This window comes from Tripterygium wilfordii, chromosome 8, assembly GCF_013401445.1.
Source record: "Tripterygium wilfordii isolate XIE 37 chromosome 8, ASM1340144v1, whole genome shotgun sequence".
In the NCBI taxonomy this organism is placed as follows: Eukaryota; Viridiplantae; Streptophyta; class Magnoliopsida; order Celastrales; family Celastraceae; genus Tripterygium; species Tripterygium wilfordii.
Genome location: NC_052239.1, coordinates 1,858,157 through 1,880,146, shown reverse-complemented (window position 1 = coordinate 1,880,146; position 21,990 = coordinate 1,858,157). Strand labels below are relative to the sequence as shown.

The following is a 21,990-nucleotide window of genomic DNA, read 5'->3' as shown; positions in this document are numbered from 1 at the left end:
TTATTGGCTTCTCACAGTACACCATGGTTATGTTGGAGTAATTGTTTATTTTACTGCAACAGCTGCAAATGTATTCCTTTGATCTATCTCCAATTCTTCATCAATCATCAACAGAGTCAGAGACTAGCTAGTTAGGGAAATGGATTAATCATCCGTTTAAAAAGGGGAATCAAGCGCATCTGGTCCGATCACAACAATCCAAAGCTCTCTCGATCTTGCTATGTCATATATCTTGTTTCCTAGTAAATTTCTAGAGTTTGCAGTAGTGTTAATCCTCCTATTCCTATTCTTATTCCTATATTAATATTATTTATGAGTTTACTTGTATTATAACGAAAAAATACTGAGAATGTAAGAATGTGTGCAAGAGCTTAATTAGTGTAATAAATTGTTATATATATATCACATATGAATAATTGTCTGACATGTATGTTTATCTTACATACATGATGATTTGATAGATATGTGGGAATCAAATCATTCGATAGATATGTGGGAATCATGAGTACTTTAAGATTACAAAGCAACCTCACAGAAGTATTAAATTGCTAGATTGAATTCACACAGATTTATGTGAGTTTAAGGTGTTCTAACTTTGAAGGAAATATATTTCATCTTCTTATTAATGGTTTTCCAAATATGCATATGTTTACGTGTTGAAAAATAAAAGTGATACTTTTGAAAAATTCAAAGATTTTATTAAAGAGTTTCAAAATCAATTCGGCAAAAAAATCAAACAAGTTAAAAGTAATAGACGTCGTGAATATGAATTTTTGAATTCAACTTATTCCATTCAGTCTTTGAAAATAATTCATAAAATTATTGCACCATACTCACCTTATTGAAATGGTGTTGCCGAACGAAAGAATAAGACTTTGATATGGGAAAATTTGAACGCTCGATTGCAATGTAACAGAAAACAAAAGCTTTGACATGCAAAAGAAGAAAATCATGTATCATATTACATTACCCTTATCAGACTTGATAGGACATAAGCACTAAATCTCCCTGTATGTGAAAGAACGTGCAGCAGGACTATTTACAAGTATACAATCCACAAGAATCTGATAACCTCTATAGAGACTGGGAAATTAATCCCCCTATGGAAAAAATGGAGATGTCTTCTGGCGATATGTAAGACAATATATATAACCCGCTAGACCGTCTCTCAGCTCAGCAGTATCACGAATTCAGGCTATTCAGCTGAGTGCCATGCCGGACGTTTTCATGTGATCCCTTTAAAGTCTTAAAGCTGAAAGCAATGAGATGCTGCAGCTGCCTTTTGCTTTCTAGCTTACAGTGTGAAGATTAAGTTAACTTGTCCTCTGACTTCATAAAATCTACAAGATCATTTTCGATGGGGAAACTAGGGAAGTCGGAATCAAATCATAACCCTTTGAAAAGATAGAGAAACGTTAGTCTAGTATGTTAGGAGTCTCAACTTGCAGCACCAGCACCATGACACCGCCTCACTGCTTTAGTCGGGAATTTTCAGTTTACAAATGCTCAAGACCTCCTTACAGATATCTGGAGAAACTTCATTCAGAAGGTCTGTTATAGCTAGTTTGTGTTTCTGCTTTAGCTCATCTAGCTCTTTTCGCTGCTTGACCAACAGATCCTCGAGTTTCTCAGCAACTACTTTGACTTCTTCTGATATGATGTCTCGTTGTAACTCGCAGTTCTCTCCCACTGGAGATGCCCCAGACTCACCATCTTGACCAACAATTGCACTATTTCTATAACCAATCATCAAATCTGCATGCACGCTACCATCATCACACCCTTCATTGTTATCATAATTACAAGAGATGGTTTCACAATCCTGGTGATCAAGTGAAGTGGCATCATTTGAATGATCTTGATCGTCATGACTACAAGGAGATAACATGGGATGTTTGCTAAAGCGGCCCACTTTTGGAGATAAATTTGAAGGTCCATGCTTGCTAGGAGAGTTCCTGCCATTTCCCTTGGGTGAATCAGACCAGTACTTCTTACCTGAAGGTAGTATTTCTAGTGCAAGGCCACTAAAAGAATGGGCAGAATCATTTCTCAAAAGACAACAATCATCTCTCATTTCAGAGGCAAGAGAATCAGGAGTTTCCGACTCTCCACCAGGACTATATTGTGAAAGTTCAGCAGGTTCCCAATCTGGAACGTGTGACCGAATTTCTGAGTCAATCATATAAGCAATTGTTGAAACATCTTGATCAGTAAGGTCCAACTCCTCAACCATTTCACTTGCAACGGCAAGTGCTGTATCAGCCTCAATATCAAATGGGAAGTGAATATTGCGAATGTGACCTGGGAAACCATGCAAAAATTTTCTATTGGTGATATGAAAATGCTATTGAACAATTCTGTGAATAAAAATGATAATCTGAAGAGAGAGAAAGAGACAGAGAGAGGACCTGTGGAATCAGATATTCGTAGTTTCAGAAATATCGTGTTCAAGTCTTTCCTCTGACCTTGCACTGTGAAGCCTTTAAATGTCTCAGCTGGAGAATCCCTAGCACTTGCACCTTCTATCGTATCAAAATGGCCACCTGCATTTTTCAAGTCAGTATGTATGGAGGAATAAAATTAAAAATAAAAAACTTCATAAGCCTCTAGTTAAGCTAGTAAATGTATACCGGAATGATGGCTTTTGGGAAGTAATGAATGACCTATACTTTCACTTTCCTCGTGTGATTGAAGAAAGGGATCCATCAGAAGTTCCTTGGCAGTCAACCGCTCAGACACTTTTGCAATACATTTCTCTATGAAAGCTCTAACAGTAGAATCTGTAACTTTTGCCAATGATGCTGGTTTTATTCCCTATAAAAGAAAAGAATTAATATGCTGGTTATTATTTTTTTGTTGATAAATATTATTATTATAAAGGTTAAAAGATTAAACAACTCTGAACAAGATTCCTGCAGGTTGGTAAAGGGAAAATGTAAACAACCTTAATTCCACATTACGGAAAGGCTGTTTCTGTAACTTGAACCTATGACTATAGATTGTGATGAAGCAACTTTACCACAAAGCTAAGGTTCTCCCTTGTCATTATCATCATTATAATTATTATCTCATACCTCCTCTCGATTAGATCCCCTTCCTCAACTCTGAGCCCAAATATCAGATTAGTTGGAGTAATAGAGGCACTCAACTCGATTTGCAACTGGAACAAGAACCCTGATCTCCGTGGCATCATGAAGGATTTTTGACTAGTTGTAGATAATGGTGGAAGAGGCAGGGCCAATCCACATGTTATTGGGAATCTGGGAGCATTTGTGCCAGAGGGCTTAATCAAATGCACCTCTCACTTTGTAATGTGGCTTGATTTTGTGGTAAAATTTTCTCATTTTGTTTGCTGGGATTAACAAGCGGAATGTAAAAGTACTAAGTGATTGGTGATGGCGATCAGTAAATTTCAATCATAATGATTAGGAGAATGATGAGACATGCAAATGATTTTATTTCCCCTTTTATTTTGAAACCATGCAAGACCAATCTACAAATTAAGTTATCTTTGAAACCAAGATGTTAAAAAGAACTCATGGATTAAGGCAATCTTCAAAATAATGAATCCTCAAGAGCAACCATAAAAGAATTACGCAATGAGAACAATTTAATGAGATAAAGAGCATATGCCTTACCGATGTTACTTTCTTGAATATTTGAGCAGCATTGGCACACTCAGCATATGGATACTCAAAGGTTACAAGCTCCAGCACACACATTCCAAAGGCATAAATGTCCACCAGCTCATTGTATTCTTCCTCATAAAGCTCTGGTGCCATAAACTCAGGTGTACCTGCAATCACCTTAGATTTTTTAGAGTTTCACTATTTTTGCAACAATAACTTAAGACTTTTTAGATCACCGTTCCTCTAGTTACAAAACCTACATAATCATACCTCGAGCCGCAAGAGGAAAATATTAAATAAATGTTCACAACATAGTCCTCACCAATGACACTATGTGCTGAACGAGCTTGGCGAAGAATGGCAGCCATTCCTAAATCACCAATTTTCACCTCCCCTTGGTTTCCATTAACAAAAATGTTGTCACATTTCAAATCTCTATGGATGACAGGCGGATCATGACTGTGAAGATAAGAAAGGCCCTCTAGGATCTGCCTCGACCATTTCTTCAGTGCCCTCAGATCAACATGCTTATGTTTCTTGCGATACCTATCCATGAACGAAACCATGATCCCTAACCAAAATCAAAACCAAGACAAATACCGAGACATCGATCATAAACGTATCTAAACAAACTCACTGCCTCAATGTGCCCGAAGTGAATATCTCCGTGATGAAATTGATATTCTCATTTTTGGTATCAATCCATGAATTGTAAAATTTAATGATGTTTTTGTGCTTCAAGGTCTTAAGCAGATGAACTTCAGAATACAAACGCTCCAAATCTTCAGAATTACGCAACAGATCAGTCACCTTAACCTGATTCCAAGCAACTTCAATTCCTTCAAGCTCATCAAACGCTCTATATCTGAATATCAATAACTTGATCAAGGATTTACACACAGTCATATACATATATACATTGTTAAAGTCTTAAATGACAATCGTAGTGAGTGCAACAATAAAATAAGTATAAATTAGACAAAAAGATACACTTTTTTGAAAGCCCCTCTTCCTAAAACCTCCTTATACTGCAAGAACATCAAAGTGAAAGAACAAGTTTCGATCAAGACAAATGATTAACCAACTGAAAAGGAAAAGGAAACTTTTGCATAAGAGTTTGATAAAGCATACGGACCCGACCGTAGCGACGTGTAGGATCAATCTCAATGAAGTCAGAATCAGAATCGTCCGGTTCCTGCTCGGACGGTGGATCCTGTGGCATTATTATTGTATCAGTTTCCGGAATCAGTGAAATACGGATCAAAACGAGAGAAATTGAAGTCCTCCGTTTCGCGTACTGAGTTTAGAGAGGGATAGAGATAAGAGGAAAGACGAATATGAGGACGAGAAACTGAGGAAGCGTAAGTCAAAAGCGTGCCTGGGTGCGTCTCGCGTGCGAATCAGAATCGTCCGGGTCCGGTTCCTGCTCGGACGATGTAAGGTTTGGTAAATTAACTAATAAATGGCTTCATTTTTTAAATAATACGTATTAATAAGTTCAAATATTTTCCATATTTAGAATTAAAAAACTACACTACAATCTCAATGACTCTGCCTCCTACCGTCCTAGGTAAGAGTTTGTTCGCAATATTATCCGGAAAACACGTCATTTTTGTGTCATCACACAAATTATCATCCCTCTAGCAACATCCTTCATCTGAATGTGAAGTGAACTCTTCGTCAATTGTACTCTTAACCGACATTTACACTCTTAACCGAATAACCGAATGAAGTTATGAAGTGACATACATGCAATCACAATTGATAATCTTAGCCGACGCTACATCAAACTGGCTCTCCTTCGATTTAATAAAATCTATTGACATTAAATAGACACTATGCAAATATGCAAATCCTCCTTGAAATTTAAAAATCTTACTAACAGTTTTTCTTTTTATTTGTCAAAAACACAGTTTCTCCATAATGCTAAAAATATTCTTGCACCAATCTATCACCAACACCCTAACCCTAACCCAGAATGAAAAGAAACACACCAACCATTTCTAGAATTGGAATGTTATTGGTAACATGTATTTGTCCCTTAGTTATTGGCATAGTTCTCTAAAAATTTCTCTCATCATCCGAAAATTTTGGTGCCATCAATCGGGGTGTCCATGTAAGAATTCAGCAACCCAATCAACACCTTGTAAAGCAGATGTTCTACTCGGCACCTTATCAATATAAGTTGCACGCCTCCTTTGATATGCCATAGTACATAGCAGCTGCAGTGACACTCGCAACGAGTATAAAATCATTACTCCATCTACGGCGTGCTTCACTGTCATCATCATCCATCGTAATACTGTTCACACCTGAATGTGAAAAATGAACAAAGATTCAAAACCATTCCTATAATCAGATGAGAATAATTCATCATAACCTAATACAATCATTAACCATTAATTAAAAAACAGTAACATACTAAAAAAAAAGGCATTGCTTCATTACTCTCATGGTTGCAAAAATCACTAGTCGGCCGCTATGCGGTTCGTAGGGACTAGGGATTAATTGGGGACTAGTCGGGGATTAATCGTTTTGAGTTTTTTTAATTAAAAAAACTATATATATATATATGCAATACATATCCTAAATATATATGTGTGTGTAAAAATACACAACCAGAACAACATAACTAAATGCAAAAAAAAATTAGTTGAAGACACAGCATTAATTGACGAAGTTCTAACAAGCATAACATGAGCGAATTTTAGAACAATAACATAATGCAATACTAATTAGATAATGCCATACATGCCATACATGTAACATGGTCTCTAGCAGCAGAGTACAGAACATGAGACTAGCAGAAGAATTGAAGAACACAACAGCAGAGACTAGCAGCAGAGTACAGAACACGAGAGGGTACAACTGTACAAGAATAGCAGATAGAATACAGAACCTGAGTCGACCAGCAGACTAGAACAAGCGACGAACAGGAACACCTCTAGAACCAATGAAAAGAATACAGAATAGCTCCAGCAAAGACTAGAACAAGCGACAGCAAAGAATAGAACAACAGAGTAGCAAAGAACCGAGTCGAAATCACCAGCGCCTCAGTCGTTTTGTACTCCCCAAAGCATTCGGTTGCAGCAACAAGCGAAGAACATACATATGCGAATTTTAAGGTTTCAAGCCATATGCAATAGGAAGGTGAAGTCGCGTAGAAGACTAGAAGAGAGAGTTATTGGGCTGTTATGACTTGGACTTGAATGAGAAACTGGGTCAAAAGAAGAAAAATGGGGCAAAATAAAAGGCCCAGTCAAAAAAAGGCCCATGCCCAAAAAAAGGCCTAGGCCGACTGTGCCCGACTAGGACCGACTACCCTCTAGTCGAAGCGGTAAGCCTCGACTAGCGACTAGATGGCCAACTAGCCCGATTTTTGCAACATTGATTAACCTTGCCAAATTCATCACCCATTAATTGTCATCATCCATTTATAAAATAAAAACATCGTCCAATAAAAAAAAATAATTCCCAACAGTAGCTCAAAATAAGTTTTGATTATCAAACAAGCTGCTTAAGTCATAGCAGAAATCACAAACCACTCATGTCCGTCTTGGTCAGATGTTGTGCATACTTCCTCTCAAGATATGCCAAACGCAGATCTTCTTCACATTCGATGAAGCACTCCTTCACATAATTGTCTGCAAACAAGTCAGCTGCGAATAGATATAAATCATTAGAAATACCAAGCTCCTTCCTCATTTTCTTAAGTATCTTAAAAGCGACATGAGTTGTGGTTTTAACTTCGACAGCAGTAGCAGTTGGTGGTGGTGCATCCCTAACAGCAGCAAGTGTCTCCACAACATTAAACAGCCTCATCATAATATCATGCTCATCTACCCTGGTCATTGTCTGCTTCTTGCTGGAACTCCTATTAACAGACCCTTCAAGTGACCTCTTCCCCAAAGATCTAGATGTGTGTGATGGAGTCATTGGATGAGCCTCAGTTGAAGAACTTGCTGAAAAAATATCATCAATATTCATTGCATCTATAACTCTGTTTGGTTAGTCTTCAAGGTTGACAACATTCATTGGTGGCTCAGGCACATGTGCATCCTCTCCAAACCAAGTGCCTAACAGAATGATCCGGTCGCATATGTACCTGTAAAACAGAACTCAAGCTGTTGATCATCTTCCAACATCACCAACATAGTCATAGTGAATTGGTGAGGGAATCACGAGAAAGAAAGCTAACTGAGCAGGTTGAAATACCATAAATAACCAGATCCAACTCTCAAAGACATATAAACATCAATATGCAGCACAAGCAATGCTGATTGAGAATACATAATTCCAAAGTTAATCAACAAAAATTCTCGATCCAAGGTAGTTAGAAGTGAAGGAGAAACTTGACCAGAAGAAACAAATTGACTTTGTCTGCCTTTCCAATCAAAAGGGAAAGACAGCCCCATTTGAACAACCAATCTGCACATCACCACCCAGTATCACCAAATATAAATATATAGAAGTCAAAAAACCCAAAAAAAAATTGAGAAACAATAACAAAAAATTGGTTCCTGCACTATTAATTTACCAGTCAAACATGAAAATCTCAGCAATTTAAAGAGGCTGGTTTTTCATTCAAGATTCAGGTAGAAAAATAACTAATCAGAGAACCCTAAGTGTAGATGAAGAAGAAAGCAAATCAAAGGAGAAAACAACTCAGACAAAAAATTACGTTCACATATAAGCAGAAGACGAAGAAGACCAACCGTATGAGAATTTGAGTCGGCCGAAGTTGCAGCACCCGATCGCGACAGGGAGAGTAGAAAAGATGGGGCTAGGGTTAACAGCAATTAAAATAAGGTTTAAATATTGGGCCCCGCTTATAGGCCTCTGCATCGGGCCGAGCCGAAGACATATCGGGCCAGGCCTGAATTTAGCCCACGGAGTCGAATTGTGGGCCCGGGCCAACCTCAAAAGTCAAAACTAAAGCCCCGGCCCGTATTAAAAAAAATCCCTTGTAAAACAACTGAAAATAGTGGCGGATGGACAATTATGTTATGTATTTGGGCATTGATTAGCTTCAAACCATGAATTAAAGGTTTATCCTGTTGTTGACAAGCAATCAGCTTTTCATATTTTGAACATTGCTTCAATTGATAAAAACTGAGTTGCCTGATCTTTAACAAGTAGACCCAGAAAGGAGTGGGATAAAAAGAAACCAATTCACATTTTAGATGTTTGTTTCAAGACATCCAGGAGGTATGTTTATCCAGTCATTTGGGATTGAGATCAAACCCTAATGCAACCAACTTTTGAATAGCAGATGCAGTCTGATTACTATAACCTGTCTCATGTAATGCAAGACCAAACACAATGAATCTGTGCAATGAATGAAAAAGGGGGGTGTGAAGCTATTTAGAAGGCACATATGATGTGATTCAAAGTTAGAACTTGCTGGGGTCTAGACCAGTGGTACAGTCATCTTCAAATCACATCTGCCATCATGAGACCTGGGCACCTTCCAAGCTTCCAGCACATGTTAGGACGAAATGTCCCACATCGGTTAAAAACCCATATGAAGTGCAATATATAAGAGTAAGCCCTTCTCCCTCTTAAGAGGCCTTTTAGGAGGGAGGTCCAAGGGGCCCAGAATTATAATATGGTATCGGAGCAGGTGTGCGCTCGTCCCTGGTAAGAAGTCCACTCAGTTCACGAGTGCAGGGGGGTGTTAGGACGAAATGTCCCACATCGGGTAAAAACCCATCTGAAATGCAATATATAAGAGCAAGCCCTTCTCCCTCTTAAGAGGCCTTTTAGGAGGGAGGTCCAAGGGGCCCAGAATTATAATAGCACACCAACCAACCACAAATGTGAAAAACAATACTAGAAAAATACAATACTAGAAAAATATAGTTGGCTAGAAGCAAAGTGATATTGAATAGTCATAGAATGGATAGATCCGAAAGAAAATTAGGAAATTAAACAGTAGAATAGAATGCATTAACACTATATGCCAGGGCCATCATCAAAGCTATGTTACATTGATGGTTTCCAAAAACCTATCAAAGAAACACACTATATGTCAAAAGGAAAAGAAAAAGGAAACAAGGTTATTCAAGTAAATAGGATGATTGATTTATGAAACATCTGTCCATCAACTGGGACAATGAAAATCTTATTTATGTTTAGAACACATGGTGGTCCAACTCGAGAATTTTTTGAACCATTCGAAATATTCAATAGAATGCCCATAATCCTTTACAACCAAAAAACTTAGAAATATCCCAGAATAAAAGCATAAAATGGAAATACAAAGACATCCGTTTAAAACAATTCTCACCGAACTCCCCATCTTTCCCAAGGACTGCCTATAATTGATCTCCTACTAACCTGCGAAATTTGTTACCTTTTCTTGAGTGCATTCATCCTGTCCCTTAGATAATAAAGCTTCGCCCTCCTTACTTTCTTCTTTTCTAGTATCTTTATTTCCTTGATGTTAGGTGAGTACCTGTCATGATTCACTTATCTGATCACTATATTGAGAGAATAGCATACTCAAAGATACACAAACACACACACACACACATATACGTATATATGCACGAATGTACTAAATATATCCAACACAGTTTCTACTAAAACAGGACACCAGCATGGAAGGGCAATATCAAAAAATTCACTCTGGAGATGTAGTAGGTAAATTCAAAGTTAAAGCAAGAAATATCCTCTTTAGCAAGTGCAGCTCTCTTATTTTTCAAGTTGGTCAAACAGAGCAGCGAACCAATCATCATAAATGTATTTGTTTTGAAGGAAAGCAAACCAATCATCCTATTAACACTCAAAAACTCTTTAGATGCTGATCTACATCCTTATGGTTATTTTGGATGATTAAGATTAATCATTAATGTCATTTTCTGAACTATCATGTTATCATTTCATTTCAGAAAACTAAAATCACGACTACGCATGTTAACACCAGAAAAGTTTCCAAGCACATAGTTTTTCTTTTGAGTATTAGCAAGCGTATCACTAAACTATATATTGTAGTTATTCCTTAACAGAGACGTAATAAATTAACAAGAAACACTTTTCATTGTCTTGGTCAATCTCTTTCAAGAGACAGGGGACCACTTGTACTTTGACCTAATTCTGCAGTTTCTAGAGTTACTTACAGATGAAAGAGAGATTCAACTCCAACTCCAGCCACCAGCCTCCTTATTCTAAATGTAGTACTTATACCAGCATTACGTCTTGCTATAACAGTGCCTTTTACAATTGAAACACGTCTCTTATTCTCAGGTACTACCTGCACATTGCAAGGATCATAACAAAACACAATGGTAACCTCAATATAAACACTTACAAAATCTGCCATTCTCCATATATAAGAGGAAAAAAAAGGGATATAAAAAACAACTTTCACATGAATATGCCATACCACTTTGAGTTGCACAATATGACCAGGCTTTATGTCAGGTATCTCCCTATCCGACTTCACCTCCTCCACTGCTTCCTTGTCTATAATCTATTAAGAAAATCACAAAATACTGTAACCAGGAGCAAAAGAGATGTAATTGAATCTTTATTAAATAGGATAAACATACCTGCATTATGTTCCTGGCAGTTTTATCGAGCCTCTTAAACTTGATGCGAGGAGCTACATCAGGGGTGGACAGAGGAGATCCTTGTGAACTCACGTCAACAGGATTTGCCACTGTTGTCATGCACCTGCAGAAGAAAGGCCGTGACGCTGCTCCTCCTTGAAACACAGCCAATCTTGAACTTCTATTATTGCTAATATTATTTAGAGACATCCATGCCCCTCTCTGGAAGTCCAAATGCGTCTGCAACATAGCTTTCATATAAATTGAAAGGTTTGGTTCTGAGCGACTAAAAGGAATGTGGAATGATCAATGCAAAAGCATTACTGCCCCAATGAATTATGAACACTAATACAGCAAAATACATCTCATACAGCTCCAACAAGAAACAAATATACATAACTGAACTAGAGTATTTCAACCCATGACTTTCATAGCCTAAACTTTAAAGAAAGAAATCCATTCAAATAAAAAATAAATAAATGAGTACAGTGAAGGAATGCTCTTACCATTGTTGCACGAGAGGGCGAGCCCACATAAGAAAGCGATCCAAAGAAGCACTTCTTGGCATGTGGTGCCGCAAATTCATTTGAAATTTCGGAAATAGAGCACACAGGGCTCGATTGAGGACTCATTCTAGCTGAATAGGCTGTGATGGTTTTGAAATGGGTAATGTTTGAGCTCTTATGGACATGTCTTCGAATCAAACTCCCAACAAAATTCTGCATCTCTACAGAAAGGAATCTGCATTTCGACACAAAATCAAACTCCGAATTAATTTTAAGAAATTTAGAAATTATAACACAAAACTCAAAAGAACACAACAGAAAGAACACAAATTTTCACTCACCTGATTAACCCAGACCCGATATGCAAATACCGACGTTATGAGGACTAGTACTCACTACTCAATGGGCGAACTCGAGAAAGAAATTATTTTCTCGTCTCTGATTAGATAAACTAGGGTTTCAGAGAAACGCCGAAATTCCTTCTCTGTAGCTGCAACTGATCAAAACCCCTTCTCCAGTAATGTTTGATGGGCTTTTTCAAAGTTTAATGCGAGCGTGTAAATGCCCATCCCATTAAGGCTTGATGGGCTGGGCTAAGGGCCCATGTTAGTGAACCTAAGAATGTCCAAAGTTTAATGCGACCCTTGATGGGCCTTTCTATGGGCTAGAGGCCCATATGTTCATGTATCAAAGAATCCGACCCATTAACTTAAAGCCCCAAAACGAGCCCATCAAGTCCTTCAAAAATTGTTTTCTTTTCTTGCTTTAATTAAAGCTTAAGCTGCGATTATGAGATTCTTTTTGTTCATAAGCTGCAATTATGAGCTATAATAACTATAAACTTAAAACATTGAAGAAATTGGGTGCATTGGGCAATTTGTTTCCCTACCACGTTCGAATAAAAAAGGGTTTGGTCGAATGGTGAGTTACGATAGCCCTGCACCACGGTGAGTTTGAAATTGAAATTGCAGAGAACTACTTTCACTCCCAACACAACGTGATTAATTGCATTAAATACTCATCAAACTTTTTTTGTTATCACAACTCATCTCATCTTACCATAGTTTCAAAACTCATTGAATCTCACCGTAAGAGGTCAAAACACAATACACCCCAAACGGATCCAATATTCAATAGTCATAAACTAAAATGAGTAAAAAATAACTATACCCAAACCAAATCAAAATATTTTGAAATGATAAAACATCATGAGACCCCCTTTTATGGGACATGATGAAGACTCACTTTGGAAAGACAAACTTCTTTAATCTCTCAATATTTTTTTCCCCCCTTAGGTTTTGACTGGCTCTCTTTTGACTCTTCCTTTGCATGTGCTGTCATGCTTTCAATGACTCTCTGTACATGTACGCAGAAACCCATACTCCAAATCTGGTGAAAAACTGTTTGTTTCGCTTTTAACCATACATGGAAACTAGTATTTAAACAGAAACAATTGTCAAAAACTTTCTCGAATTCACTGATGAGAGATGGTTCGAGTGACAATTTGTTAGATTAGTCATATGTGTTCAAGCTTCGATTTCAATAAAAATGATATTTCTTAATGATATGTAAAAAAATAAAAAGCACCTCGGATTCATTATCTTCATCATCACAAGAAAGAAAAAAGAAAAAGAAAACACAAATTCAGAGTATATTATAACAATAAAATTTCTTCACTCACTCTCACTCTCACTCTCACTCGCTGACTGCCAGTTTGGAATTAATATTTTAGTTCCCTTAAATAATGCCAAGAACAACTCTGCTGGCAGCATCATCACAGACGATCTCATTTATGTATTATGAGTGAGATATCTCTCTCTCTCACTCTCCAGAGATCTACCCATCCATCATTTTCAACTCTCAATCAGTATAATTACTACTGTGAGAGAAAATAATCATAATCATGCAAGACCCAATTGGGATTCCTGCTTGTTTCACATCAGGAGAGAAGCTGATTGATGATCCAGCAGCAGTAACAAAATCAGGGCAGAGTGTTTTCATGTCAGCATACAGGACCAAGATTGCTGATCACTGCCGTTTGATTACAATCACATGGTGCAAGAATCTGCTTCTCCATGGTCTGTCAATCTCTGTTGAAGGTCCAGATGGGGAAAATCACTATAGTTGCAAGATTGAGCTGAAGCCATGGTATTTCTGGAAGAAACAGGGGACTAAGAGATTTATTGTGGATGGGAAAGCTGTGGATATCTTTTGGGATCTCAAAGCAGCTAAATTCAATGGTGAGACTGAACCCAACTGTGATTACTATGTTGCTGTTGTTTGTGATGAAGAAGTGGTTCTTCTACTTGGGGATCTGAAGAAAGATGCTTATAGGAAAACAGGGTGCAGACCAGCTCTGATTGATCCAATTCTGGTTTCAAGAAAAGAACACATTTTTGGTAAGAAGAGATTCTTAACCAGAGTCAAGTTCCATGAGAAGGGTAGATTTCATGAGATCTCAATTGAGTGCAAGAACAGAACAAATGGGAATGGTGTCAAGTATGCTGAACCAGAGATGGAGATAAGGATTGATGGGCATTTGGTGATTCATGTGAAGCATCTTCAATGGAAGTTCAGAGGTAATGAGTCAATTCATGTCAATAAAGCAAGAATGGAAGTTTACTGGGATGTCCATGACTGGCTATTTAGTCCTGGTTTAAGGCATGCTCTGTTTATTTTCAAGCCAACCATGTCATCCATTTCTCTTTCGCCATTATCGTCTTCTTCGACATCGAAGACGCCATTGTTGTCTCAATCAGAGAGCTCTGGTTCATCAGATGGGATTAATGGGTCTTCTGAATTTTGCTTGCTTGTTTATGCTTGGAAGGTTGAATGAGAAGAGAAGAACATGTTTTTTGTACAATGTGTGAAGAGTTTCATATGGGGGTGGGACAGGGCTTGGAGTGGGAGAGGGAGCAGATTGGCTTGAGAGAAGGATTGATGATTGGGGCCCAAGAGAGAAGGTGGAGAGGTTAGTTACAGCTGGTTTTGAACAAGTTGGGCATAATTGGACAAGACAGATTGAATCATATATATATACATATATATTTTTACATGCATGTTCAATAATTTCCACATCTAGTGGCATCTCTTTTCTCTCCATCTAGTATGAATGGATCCAAAGTTTTAATATAATACAGAGAAGTTGACAGTGTATTTCCATACTACATAACAGGCAACTGATCATCATTCATCAATGTCTGTTTTTGGAAAATCAGTGGTGATGCAGTGATTGTATTGTGTTTCCTTTTTTCACTTGTCTGATTACTTTTCCTTCTTCCTTCTTCCTACTTTTTCTTTTATTTAGCTCTTGAATGATGCCATGAGAAAAGTTGGAACACTTTTTCTTGATTGAGAGTTGGACATTAACGTTGGGTTGGTATGAAATTATGTAATGGGGTCTAAGTAATTAATCATTAGATATTCCTTAAGTTATGGCATTAGATTACTACATTAAGGTTTGATTCTTACAGCAAGCAAAGGGAGATCAATTATTGCATAACAACACTATATTGTCAGTCCAACATTCCCTTCGAACAGCCAAGTGGGTGAAATGGGGCTCCTAACTCCTCCCGGTAGTAGGCCCTAAAGCCTTCGAGAACAATAAAAGCCTAAGAAATACTCTCAGTTGGTTCGAACTCCCGACCTTAGTGGTATGTTGACATCCACCTTAAACCTAGAGATATAACCAACTGAGTTATCGCTCTGTGATTACCATATGTTCTCAATGGGTTAACTATTAAACATAGATTTGCATTATTATCTGATACAAAGATAAGAAGAAAATAGGATGAGCATAACAAATATAACCATTTCAATGCAGACACAAAATTTCCTGCAAGTCTATTTCAAGCTTCTTTGAAAACGTCCTAGAAAATTAAGAACATCAATGACCAGCCGATCGATAATTTGTGATGTTCTTCTTGTATCAATTTACAATGAACAAATGGGTTTGGAGATGTAAAAAGATGCAGGAACTTTTTGTCTTCATTTTCCAAAACCAAACCACTTTGACAGGAAGAACTTGTTCTTTCCACGGGACGAATCGTTTGTAGCTGCAGGAGGAGCTTGTGCCGGCGATGCATTAGGTTTCGCTGCAAGATTAGAGCTTTAGTATGAGTAGAAATAATTTCTCACTCTCCACTACAATTTTATGAACAGAAGGGTACATTGTATTACCTGGTTTTGGTGCATCCCCATTTGTTCTTGTATTTTTAGCATCGTTGGATTTCTTGATATCACTGTTTTGCGCGATGGGTTCGCGGGGAAGGACCGAGGCTAGTTTTCTATCTGGAACTCTATGCTCCACCAGAGCTCCATTACTTCGATGACCTATAAGAAAACATTTTAATTAGAGAAGTACTTAGTCTCCCTTTAAATTTTTAAGGACTGAAGTGTAGATAGCTTACTCTCAGTAGGGGGCTTCCCATAGTTTTGCAGCAAGACTTCATGAAAGGTATTGTCTCTTTGATCTTGCATCACTGATGGAGAACAGAACAAAAATGAAGCTTATGGTACATTAACATGGATACCAATGCTAAAGGGGAAGCGAGAAGAAAGGCGTTACATTGATCGAAAAGAGTGTTTCTGTAATTTGGAGCAGATCCAACCAGTAACAACTGGACTGCTTCTGCATCTCTTGTCATAGAACAACTAGCAGATCCATTCAAATTTTGTGTGTCTAGAAGGATACCTGCAAGCTGCAACACACAACACGCCCGAGAATTAGTACCAAAAACTGGTTTTCAGCAATTGTTTAGTGTAGTTTTACCAGAAGTTTGTTGAGTAAAGGGGTCTGAAGTAGTTCGTAGGCGTCTTCGCAGTAATTATCTGTCAAAATTGTACATTCGGAACCAACCTGAAATAAGCACACAACCAATATCAAAATGATCTGAACTGAACTGCACTGCACTGCAATGCTAATTCCTACTTTCTATAATTCTATCAACCATGAACCGACCTCGCCATTAGTTCTAAGAACATCTTGTCCGACAACCATGATGCTTAATTTCCCAGACATCAAGAGATTCTCCAATTGCACCTGACCCCAAATAGCAGTAATCAAATAATCAAAACATTATTAATCAAAGGGAATGTATGTAGTACTCAGTAACCATCAATTTCTATCGCCCAGCGTAGAGCAGGCTGGGTTGGCAATCGAGTACAGAAATACCTCATCTGCAAATAGTAATGAAGTAGCATCGAGGCCAACTTGATGAAACAGCCAAGCAGCCTGGCGTAGCTTCCACATCTTTGATCTCCTCACATTCATCACAGGAACCACCATGTTCGCCTCCGTCCTCTCTTTGTTCTTCCTTGCTTTAGTTTCCAGCAACCATGCATAGCAGATGGCAGCCACCATTGAACTAATACCTTCATACCCAAAAAAAAATTGCAGAAAACATGAGCAAGCAAAAGAAATGTTGCTTATCAATGTCCTGTTTCACTATACTCAACTGTTTGAAGGACCAGAAAGCACAACTTTAGCCTTGCAATCAATCTCCCCATACAAAATCTTCCCCATTTTGGTTCTTTGTTCCCTTAGAAACCCATTAAGACTAGCTTCTCTTGGCTCCTCCTCTTCTTTATGCCGCGGGTTTCCATTAATCTTGGGCGCGATCTTCTCGACAGAGCAAGTAGACTTTGATATTGATCTCCGGTTAGCTGACTCCACAAGGTTTCTTGGTGGAGACAATGCCTGCACATTATTCTCCAGCACGGACCATCTTGAGGTTGAAATTGATCTCCTTTGGGTACCCTTAACCAGATTTTTGGGTGGAGAAAGCGGCTTGGTGTCAGCAGGCAGAGGTGCAGGCTTGAAAGTTCGGCGGGAAGGGACAGGTATTCCCGGTGGAGGAGGTGCAGGGGACTCTGTCTGGAACCGGGATTTACGGTGGATTGAGAGCCGAGGCGGCAATGTTTGGGCCGTTGGATCAAAGTTGGTGTTTAGAGATTGGTTGGTATTATGGAGACTTGTGGGGTCATGTGAGGGCGGTGAATTTGAGGGTTTGAGTATGTTAGAGAGCCATTTTTGCACTGCTGAAGCAGGGGACGTATCAGGTGAGTCGACGGATACAGAGTTGTTGGAGGAGCTTTGTTTTGCTGATTTCGTTAAGATTTCTTCACTAATACGCTCCACTGGTCTCTGTCTGTTTATCAATCAAAAAGAAAAACAAAAATTATGCTATCATAATTCATACAACTATGATTTCTTCGAATTCATGAAACAGGGGACTCTGTTTTGCTGGTTTTATTACAATCTGAAGAACTGATTGTGTATGCAAGGAATACCTTCTGGCGGATCGGGAAAGCGGGTCTCTTCGTTCAAGGAGCGAAGATGTTGAAAGTCTACCAGGAACTGCAGTGAACCTGGGTGAACCAATGAGACGAGAGGGGGAATCGGTCCGAGAAGGAGAGGAAGCGACCATGCGTCTAGCTTCTTGGAGCCACTCTTGGGTTAACCTGCTACTCGTGCTTCTTATACTGTCATCAAAGTCTGCTTCTTGCTCCATTAAATTAGGACGATCACCACCACCGCCATTGAAGTCGTTCTTGTTCTTGTCATTGTTTACAGTCCCAAAGAAGATGTCATTCATGAAATGAGTCAAGTCCGGTGCTTGCTCTGTTTTGCGCTGTCTCCGAGTCTCTGCTATCTTCTTTTGCAGGCTTGTGGACTTTCTGTCCGTAGAAGAATCGTTGCCGAATCTGCTGTAATCCATGGAAACATACAGAGATAGAAGGAGAGATGGGTTTGGTTGAAAGGGCAAGAGAATGTGAAATTGAATGTTGGAACACATTGGTGAGTAAATATAAAGAACGAATCAAACCATGAAAGAACACCGGCCGGCTTCTTGTGATAGATGTGTTTTTATCAACATTGACGATGTCAAGCCTCTTTTAAACGTGGCATTGTATCGAAAAAAAACAAAAACAGCAAAAATCAAATGGCATTTTCGAACATTAAAAGACAGCTAGTTCATTGCAGTCGAAATCAGTTGAAAATTTCACATTCTAAATGTAAGGTTTACTTTGGGCCCGGGCCCGGGCCCTGGCCCTAGCCAGAGATGGTATAAACACTTCCGAAGATCGGCCCTTGTGGGCCAGTAACCCCAGCTCAGCCCACTAAGAGTTGCTGGGTTGGGCCTAGAACGGCCCGTTGATGGAGTTTCTTGTCAGCGGCCCACCGGCGCGTTTAACACCTCTCATCCGAATGAGTATTAATGGAATGTGAAAGTCATAGTTTGACCCTGACTTATAAGGGGCTATTTGACTCCTAACATGTTGGGCGACAAGTTGGAGTGACAAATTTCTGTCCAATTTGAATGACGGAATTTGTTTGATTCGGATTAAATTAAGTTTAGACAAAAGTTATATGTCTGAAATTCGAGTTCAAACACAAAAATTTTGTCCGGTTTAAAACTGAGTCCGAGTCTGAACACAAAAATCTTGTTCGATTTACTGATCCCATACCTTAACGTAAATTAGATTATTTTCAATCAGGGTTAGGATCTGAACATATAAATATTTCATAAATACGTGTTGTTATCCAATCCATAAGAAATCGATTTTTTGCCACCTCTAACGACAAGGAGGCCAAATTGTCGTACAATACTTGTTAATTAATAATTAGTTTAAATGGGGGTCGTACACTCGTACTTCCTTCTGGTTTGGCTTTTCCATAAATGTATAGCTAACACTATTCTGTAATTCCCAACGTTGTTCATCCTTCCAAGACATCAGCGGGGCACCTCGCAAGTTACAATTATGGAAAAGATTACGATCCACAGCTAAATAAAACAGCACAAATAATTAATTGTTTCATGGAAAAATTAAGTATATGTGTTGAACTGTTTGTTTTTCATATATTTTACGTTTTCATTTTTTGAAAAAACATAAATAACTTTTGACGTTGAAAATTGTCTCCGATTTCGAGGACGTCACAGGTGGTAGAGTTGAAGTCAATAAGAGCTTTGTTATGCTGAAGTTCTTCCTGCACAAGGAAGTATGTAAGCTATGAGGGACTTTGAGGGTGTGCTCGGAGGACCTCTCCAACAGTCAAGTAAATATATAGTCAAAAAGGGAGAGTCTTTGGTGTCTTCTCTCAAATTGTTATTAAGTATTCAAGAATGCGAGAGTTGAAATTCTTTACCTGTGGTGGAGAGTCCCCTGTTATATTGGTTAGGAAGTGATGTTATGGGAGATCGTGTGTCTCTCATTAACTCTAGGTGAGAACATGGATCCACAATTTACTTCTCTAGTAACCATTTCTCTCATGAGACCATAGCACTGAGACTAATCATCTCATTAAACAGAGGATACATGCTCGGTGGGGTGTCAATGGTGGTTCCTCGATCATGCCGAGGAACTCTCATCCTCCCCCTCTTGGATGCTCGTCCTCTAGTGTTCAAATTTTTTGCCAAGTGTTAAAACATGTGACATGTTCTTAGTGGAGATCATTTTGATACTATCCACTTCAAAAATACGTTTTGTTACGCATTTTAAAAAACATGAAAAACAAAGAATAGCTAAAATGACTTGGAAACAAAACAAAAAAATATTTTCTAATCTTTATCATCTAATGTCAACTTTTATTTATAATATATCACAAAAGTGACAGAGTCAATATTAGCCAACTAGACATCAAACAATCACGTCCATCCAAAAGTCCTCTTCTTCTGATCTCTAATAGCAAAATATCAGGAACTTCACCCTTTCGACATGCTTAAGAGTTGATATTTGTTATTTCTTTGATGATCTCTTCTACTTAATCAAAAGCTGCCAGCCAGAGAAATGGTTTGTCTTTTGACTTTTTATGCTTACGTTTGAAGCTTTTCTATATAACAGGGACCCAAGATCCCACTTTTATCATCATCACAGCTTCTGGAGATTCCCCGGCTTTTTAGTTGAAAGCAAGAAGCAAAAATGGAGGCACGGACTCATCTTCTCTTGGTTTCTCTTCTTCTCACTTGCTTGATTCAGAGTATTAATGGGACTGTTTTATTCTCTTCACTGAAAAAAACACTTGTGGTTACTGCCTCACCAAAGCCAGGAGAAGGTAACAAATTCCACATCTCATCTCTGTTAGTCTGGTTCTCTGATTAATTTCTAAGAAATCCAAGAATTGTTTCGAAAAATTCAGAGAAACCCATCTCTGGATTTACCTAAGAAAGCATCGAGCTTGATAAAATCCACCGTTTCATTAATGGGTTTTGTCCAAAATTTTCATATATGGGTTATAAGACTAAAAATTCTGTTGATGAAATTAATTGGCAGTATTGAAAGCTATACTCTGTTTCTCTTGTTAATCTCTCACAAATCCAAACATTCTTTCCAAAATTTCAGAGAAACCCATCTCTGGATTTACCTAAAAAAGCATCGAGCTTGATAAAATCCACCGTTTCATTAATGGGTTTTGTCCAAATTTTGCATTTATTGGGTACAAGACTAAAAATTCTGCTTTTGCAGTATTGAAAGCTGGAGAGGGGAAGATTAGAGTTTCATGGGGGGTTAACCAGACCCTCACAGCTGGTACTGACTCAGCCTACAAGACAATCAAGGTCAAGCTATGCTTTGCACCGATCAGCCAAGTAGACAGGCCATGGAGAAAGACTAAAGAAGAGCTTTCCAAGGACAAGACCTGCCAGTTCAACATTGTGTCCAACCCATACGACTCTGCAAACAAAACTGTTCAAACCCATGAGTGGACCATCGAACGTGACCTGCCAACGGGCACTTACTTTGTTCGCGCCTATGCCTTGGACTCTAATGGCGATGAGGTGGCTTATGGTCAAAGTACCGATGCTATGAAGTCCACCAATCTCTTTGAGATCCAGTCAATCACTGGCCGTCACATGTCGCTTGATATTGCTTCGATTGTCTTCAGTGCTTTCTCTGTCGTCTCCTTGTTTGGCTTCTTTCTCAATGAGAAGAGAAAGGCTAAGAGGTCCCAAGAGAAGTGAGGAGAGACTGAGAGAATCCCTTTTTAATTCCATCATAGAAGTGGCTTACATGTTTGAAGTTTTTGATTTCATGTCTGTAATGGGGGTTAGTATTGCAGAAAGTGTTGGAAGGTGGGGGTGTGAGGAAAAATGTTTGTTTCACCAACGTTAGAATATAATATGAATCCGTCAGCATTGTTACTCTCTGCAAAAATATGTGAATGTTGACAATCATGCTTGATAATCTTGACATCTTTGCAGTAAATCACAATCCATTTAAGTTCATAGTTTTATATTAGCAGAAACAGAGGTGGATTTGCAGAAGGATCAATGAAACAAAGGAAGTCCAGTGATTCAATGAAAA

The 21,990-nt window shown here is 38.5% G+C and overlaps 6 protein-coding genes across 8 annotated transcripts; 2 read left to right on the top strand and 4 right to left on the bottom strand.

Moving 5' to 3' along the window:
• Positions 1-910: 910 nt before the first annotated feature.
• Positions 911-4,973, bottom strand: LOC120003842 (probable serine/threonine-protein kinase WNK3). The gene is made up of 8 exons (XM_038852964.1): positions 4,765-4,973; positions 4,620-4,657; positions 4,267-4,494; positions 3,952-4,175; positions 3,639-3,796; positions 2,631-2,814; positions 2,409-2,543; positions 911-2,301 (listed from the first exon to the last, which is right to left on the bottom strand). The coding sequence occupies exons 1-8, from the start codon at positions 4,849-4,851 to the stop codon at positions 1,478-1,480; spliced, it is 1,878 nt and encodes a 625-aa protein (XP_038708892.1). The 5' UTR covers positions 4,852-4,973; the 3' UTR covers positions 911-1,477.
• A 501-nt stretch (positions 4,974-5,474) lies between these two features.
• On the bottom strand, positions 5,475-8,422 carry LOC120003843. 3 transcript variants are annotated; one of them, XR_005469385.1, is made up of 4 exons: positions 8,311-8,422; positions 7,377-7,734; positions 7,172-7,288; positions 5,475-5,941 (listed from the first exon to the last, which is right to left on the bottom strand). XR_005469385.1 is itself a non-coding variant. In XM_038852965.1 (3 exons), the coding sequence occupies exons 2-3, from the start codon at positions 7,614-7,616 to the stop codon at positions 5,805-5,807; spliced, it is 582 nt and encodes a 193-aa protein (XP_038708893.1). In that variant the 5' UTR covers positions 7,617-7,734; positions 8,311-8,422; the 3' UTR covers positions 5,475-5,804. The 3 variants fall into 3 exon arrangements, 2 of the variants coding, with proteins under 2 accessions (XP_038708893.1, XP_038708894.1); XM_038852965.1 differs by having other exon boundaries at positions 7,172-7,734; XM_038852966.1 differs by having other exon boundaries at positions 7,172-7,734; positions 8,345-8,409.
• Positions 8,423-9,691: 1,269 nt separating this feature from the next.
• LOC120003506 (50S ribosomal protein L19-1, chloroplastic-like) lies at positions 9,692-12,190 on the bottom strand. Its single transcript, XM_038852517.1, has 6 exons — positions 12,030-12,190; positions 11,689-11,923; positions 11,183-11,422; positions 11,017-11,103; positions 10,751-10,884; positions 9,692-10,086 (listed from the first exon to the last, which is right to left on the bottom strand). The coding sequence occupies exons 2-6, from the start codon at positions 11,905-11,907 to the stop codon at positions 9,981-9,983; spliced, it is 786 nt and encodes a 261-aa protein (XP_038708445.1). The 5' UTR covers positions 11,908-11,923; positions 12,030-12,190; the 3' UTR covers positions 9,692-9,980.
• A 1,401-nt stretch (positions 12,191-13,591) lies between these two features.
• LOC120004216 lies at positions 13,592-14,524 on the top strand. The gene has a single exon (XM_038853486.1). The coding sequence runs from the start codon at positions 13,592-13,594 to the stop codon at positions 14,522-14,524; it is 933 nt and encodes a 310-aa protein (XP_038709414.1).
• Positions 14,525-15,517: 993 nt separating this feature from the next.
• Positions 15,518-18,530, bottom strand: LOC120004591. The gene is made up of 9 exons (XM_038853957.1): positions 17,980-18,530; positions 17,146-17,837; positions 16,862-17,061; positions 16,649-16,729; positions 16,460-16,546; positions 16,256-16,388; positions 16,098-16,169; positions 15,868-16,020; positions 15,518-15,782 (listed from the first exon to the last, which is right to left on the bottom strand). The coding sequence occupies exons 1-9, from the start codon at positions 18,483-18,485 to the stop codon at positions 15,676-15,678; spliced, it is 2,031 nt and encodes a 676-aa protein (XP_038709885.1). The 5' UTR covers positions 18,486-18,530; the 3' UTR covers positions 15,518-15,675.
• Positions 18,531-20,453: 1,923 nt separating this feature from the next.
• Positions 20,454-21,840, top strand: LOC120004089 (high-affinity nitrate transporter 3.1-like). The gene is made up of 2 exons (XM_038853329.1): positions 20,454-20,743; positions 21,154-21,840. Exons 1-2 carry the CDS (start codon positions 20,611-20,613, stop codon positions 21,645-21,647), a joined length of 627 nt encoding a protein of 208 aa, XP_038709257.1. The 5' UTR covers positions 20,454-20,610; the 3' UTR covers positions 21,648-21,840.
• The last annotated feature ends 150 nt before the right edge of the window (positions 21,841-21,990 follow it).

What these genes read in the sequence shown, in the direction of transcription:
- LOC120003842 (XM_038852964.1), bottom strand. Translation starts at nt 4,851, where the DNA reads ATGCCACAGGATCCACCGTCCGAGCAGGAACCGGACGATTCTGATTCT. An exon ending in ACTTCGGGCACATTGAGGCA is followed by an intron (nt 4,176 to 4,266) that starts GTGAGTTTGTTT and finishes GTTCATGGATAG; the next exon opens with GTATCGCAAGAAACATAAGC. An exon ending in TATTCAAGAAAGTAACATCG is followed by an intron (nt 2,815 to 3,638) that starts GTAAGGCATATG and finishes TTTCTTTTATAG; the next exon opens with GGAATAAAACCAGCATCATT.
- LOC120003843 (XM_038852965.1), bottom strand. Translation starts at nt 7,616, where the DNA reads ATGAATATTGATGATATTTTTTCAGCAAGTTCTTCAACTGAGGCTCAT. An exon ending in GACCAAGACGGACATGAGTG is followed by an intron (nt 5,942 to 7,171) that starts GTTTGTGATTTC and finishes TTTCACATTCAG; the next exon opens with GTGTGAACAGTATTACGATG.
- LOC120003506 (XM_038852517.1), bottom strand. Translation starts at nt 11,907, where the DNA reads ATGCAGAATTTTGTTGGGAGTTTGATTCGAAGACATGTCCATAAGAGC. An exon ending in CGCCCTCTCGTGCAACAATG is followed by an intron (nt 11,423 to 11,688) that starts GTAAGAGCATTC and finishes GCTATGTTGCAG; the next exon opens with ACGCATTTGGACTTCCAGAG. An exon ending in ATATTGTGCAACTCAAAGTG is followed by an intron (nt 10,885 to 11,016) that starts GTATGGCATATT and finishes TGCAATGTGCAG; the next exon opens with GTAGTACCTGAGAATAAGAG.
- LOC120004216 (XM_038853486.1), top strand. Translation starts at nt 13,592, where the DNA reads ATGCAAGACCCAATTGGGATTCCTGCTTGTTTCACATCAGGAGAGAAG.
- LOC120004591 (XM_038853957.1), bottom strand. Translation starts at nt 18,485, where the DNA reads ATGTGTTCCAACATTCAATTTCACATTCTCTTGCCCTTTCAACCAAAC. An exon ending in CTTTCCCGATCCGCCAGAAG is followed by an intron (nt 17,838 to 17,979) that starts GTATTCCTTGCA and finishes ATTGATAAACAG; the next exon opens with ACAGAGACCAGTGGAGCGTA. An exon ending in TTCTTAGAACTAATGGCGAG is followed by an intron (nt 16,547 to 16,648) that starts GTCGGTTCATGG and finishes TGCTTATTTCAG; the next exon opens with GTTGGTTCCGAATGTACAAT.
- LOC120004089 (XM_038853329.1), top strand. Translation starts at nt 20,611, where the DNA reads ATGGAGGCACGGACTCATCTTCTCTTGGTTTCTCTTCTTCTCACTTGC. An exon ending in CTCACCAAAGCCAGGAGAAG is followed by an intron (nt 20,744 to 21,153) that starts GTAACAAATTCC and finishes CTGCTTTTGCAG; the next exon opens with TATTGAAAGCTGGAGAGGGG.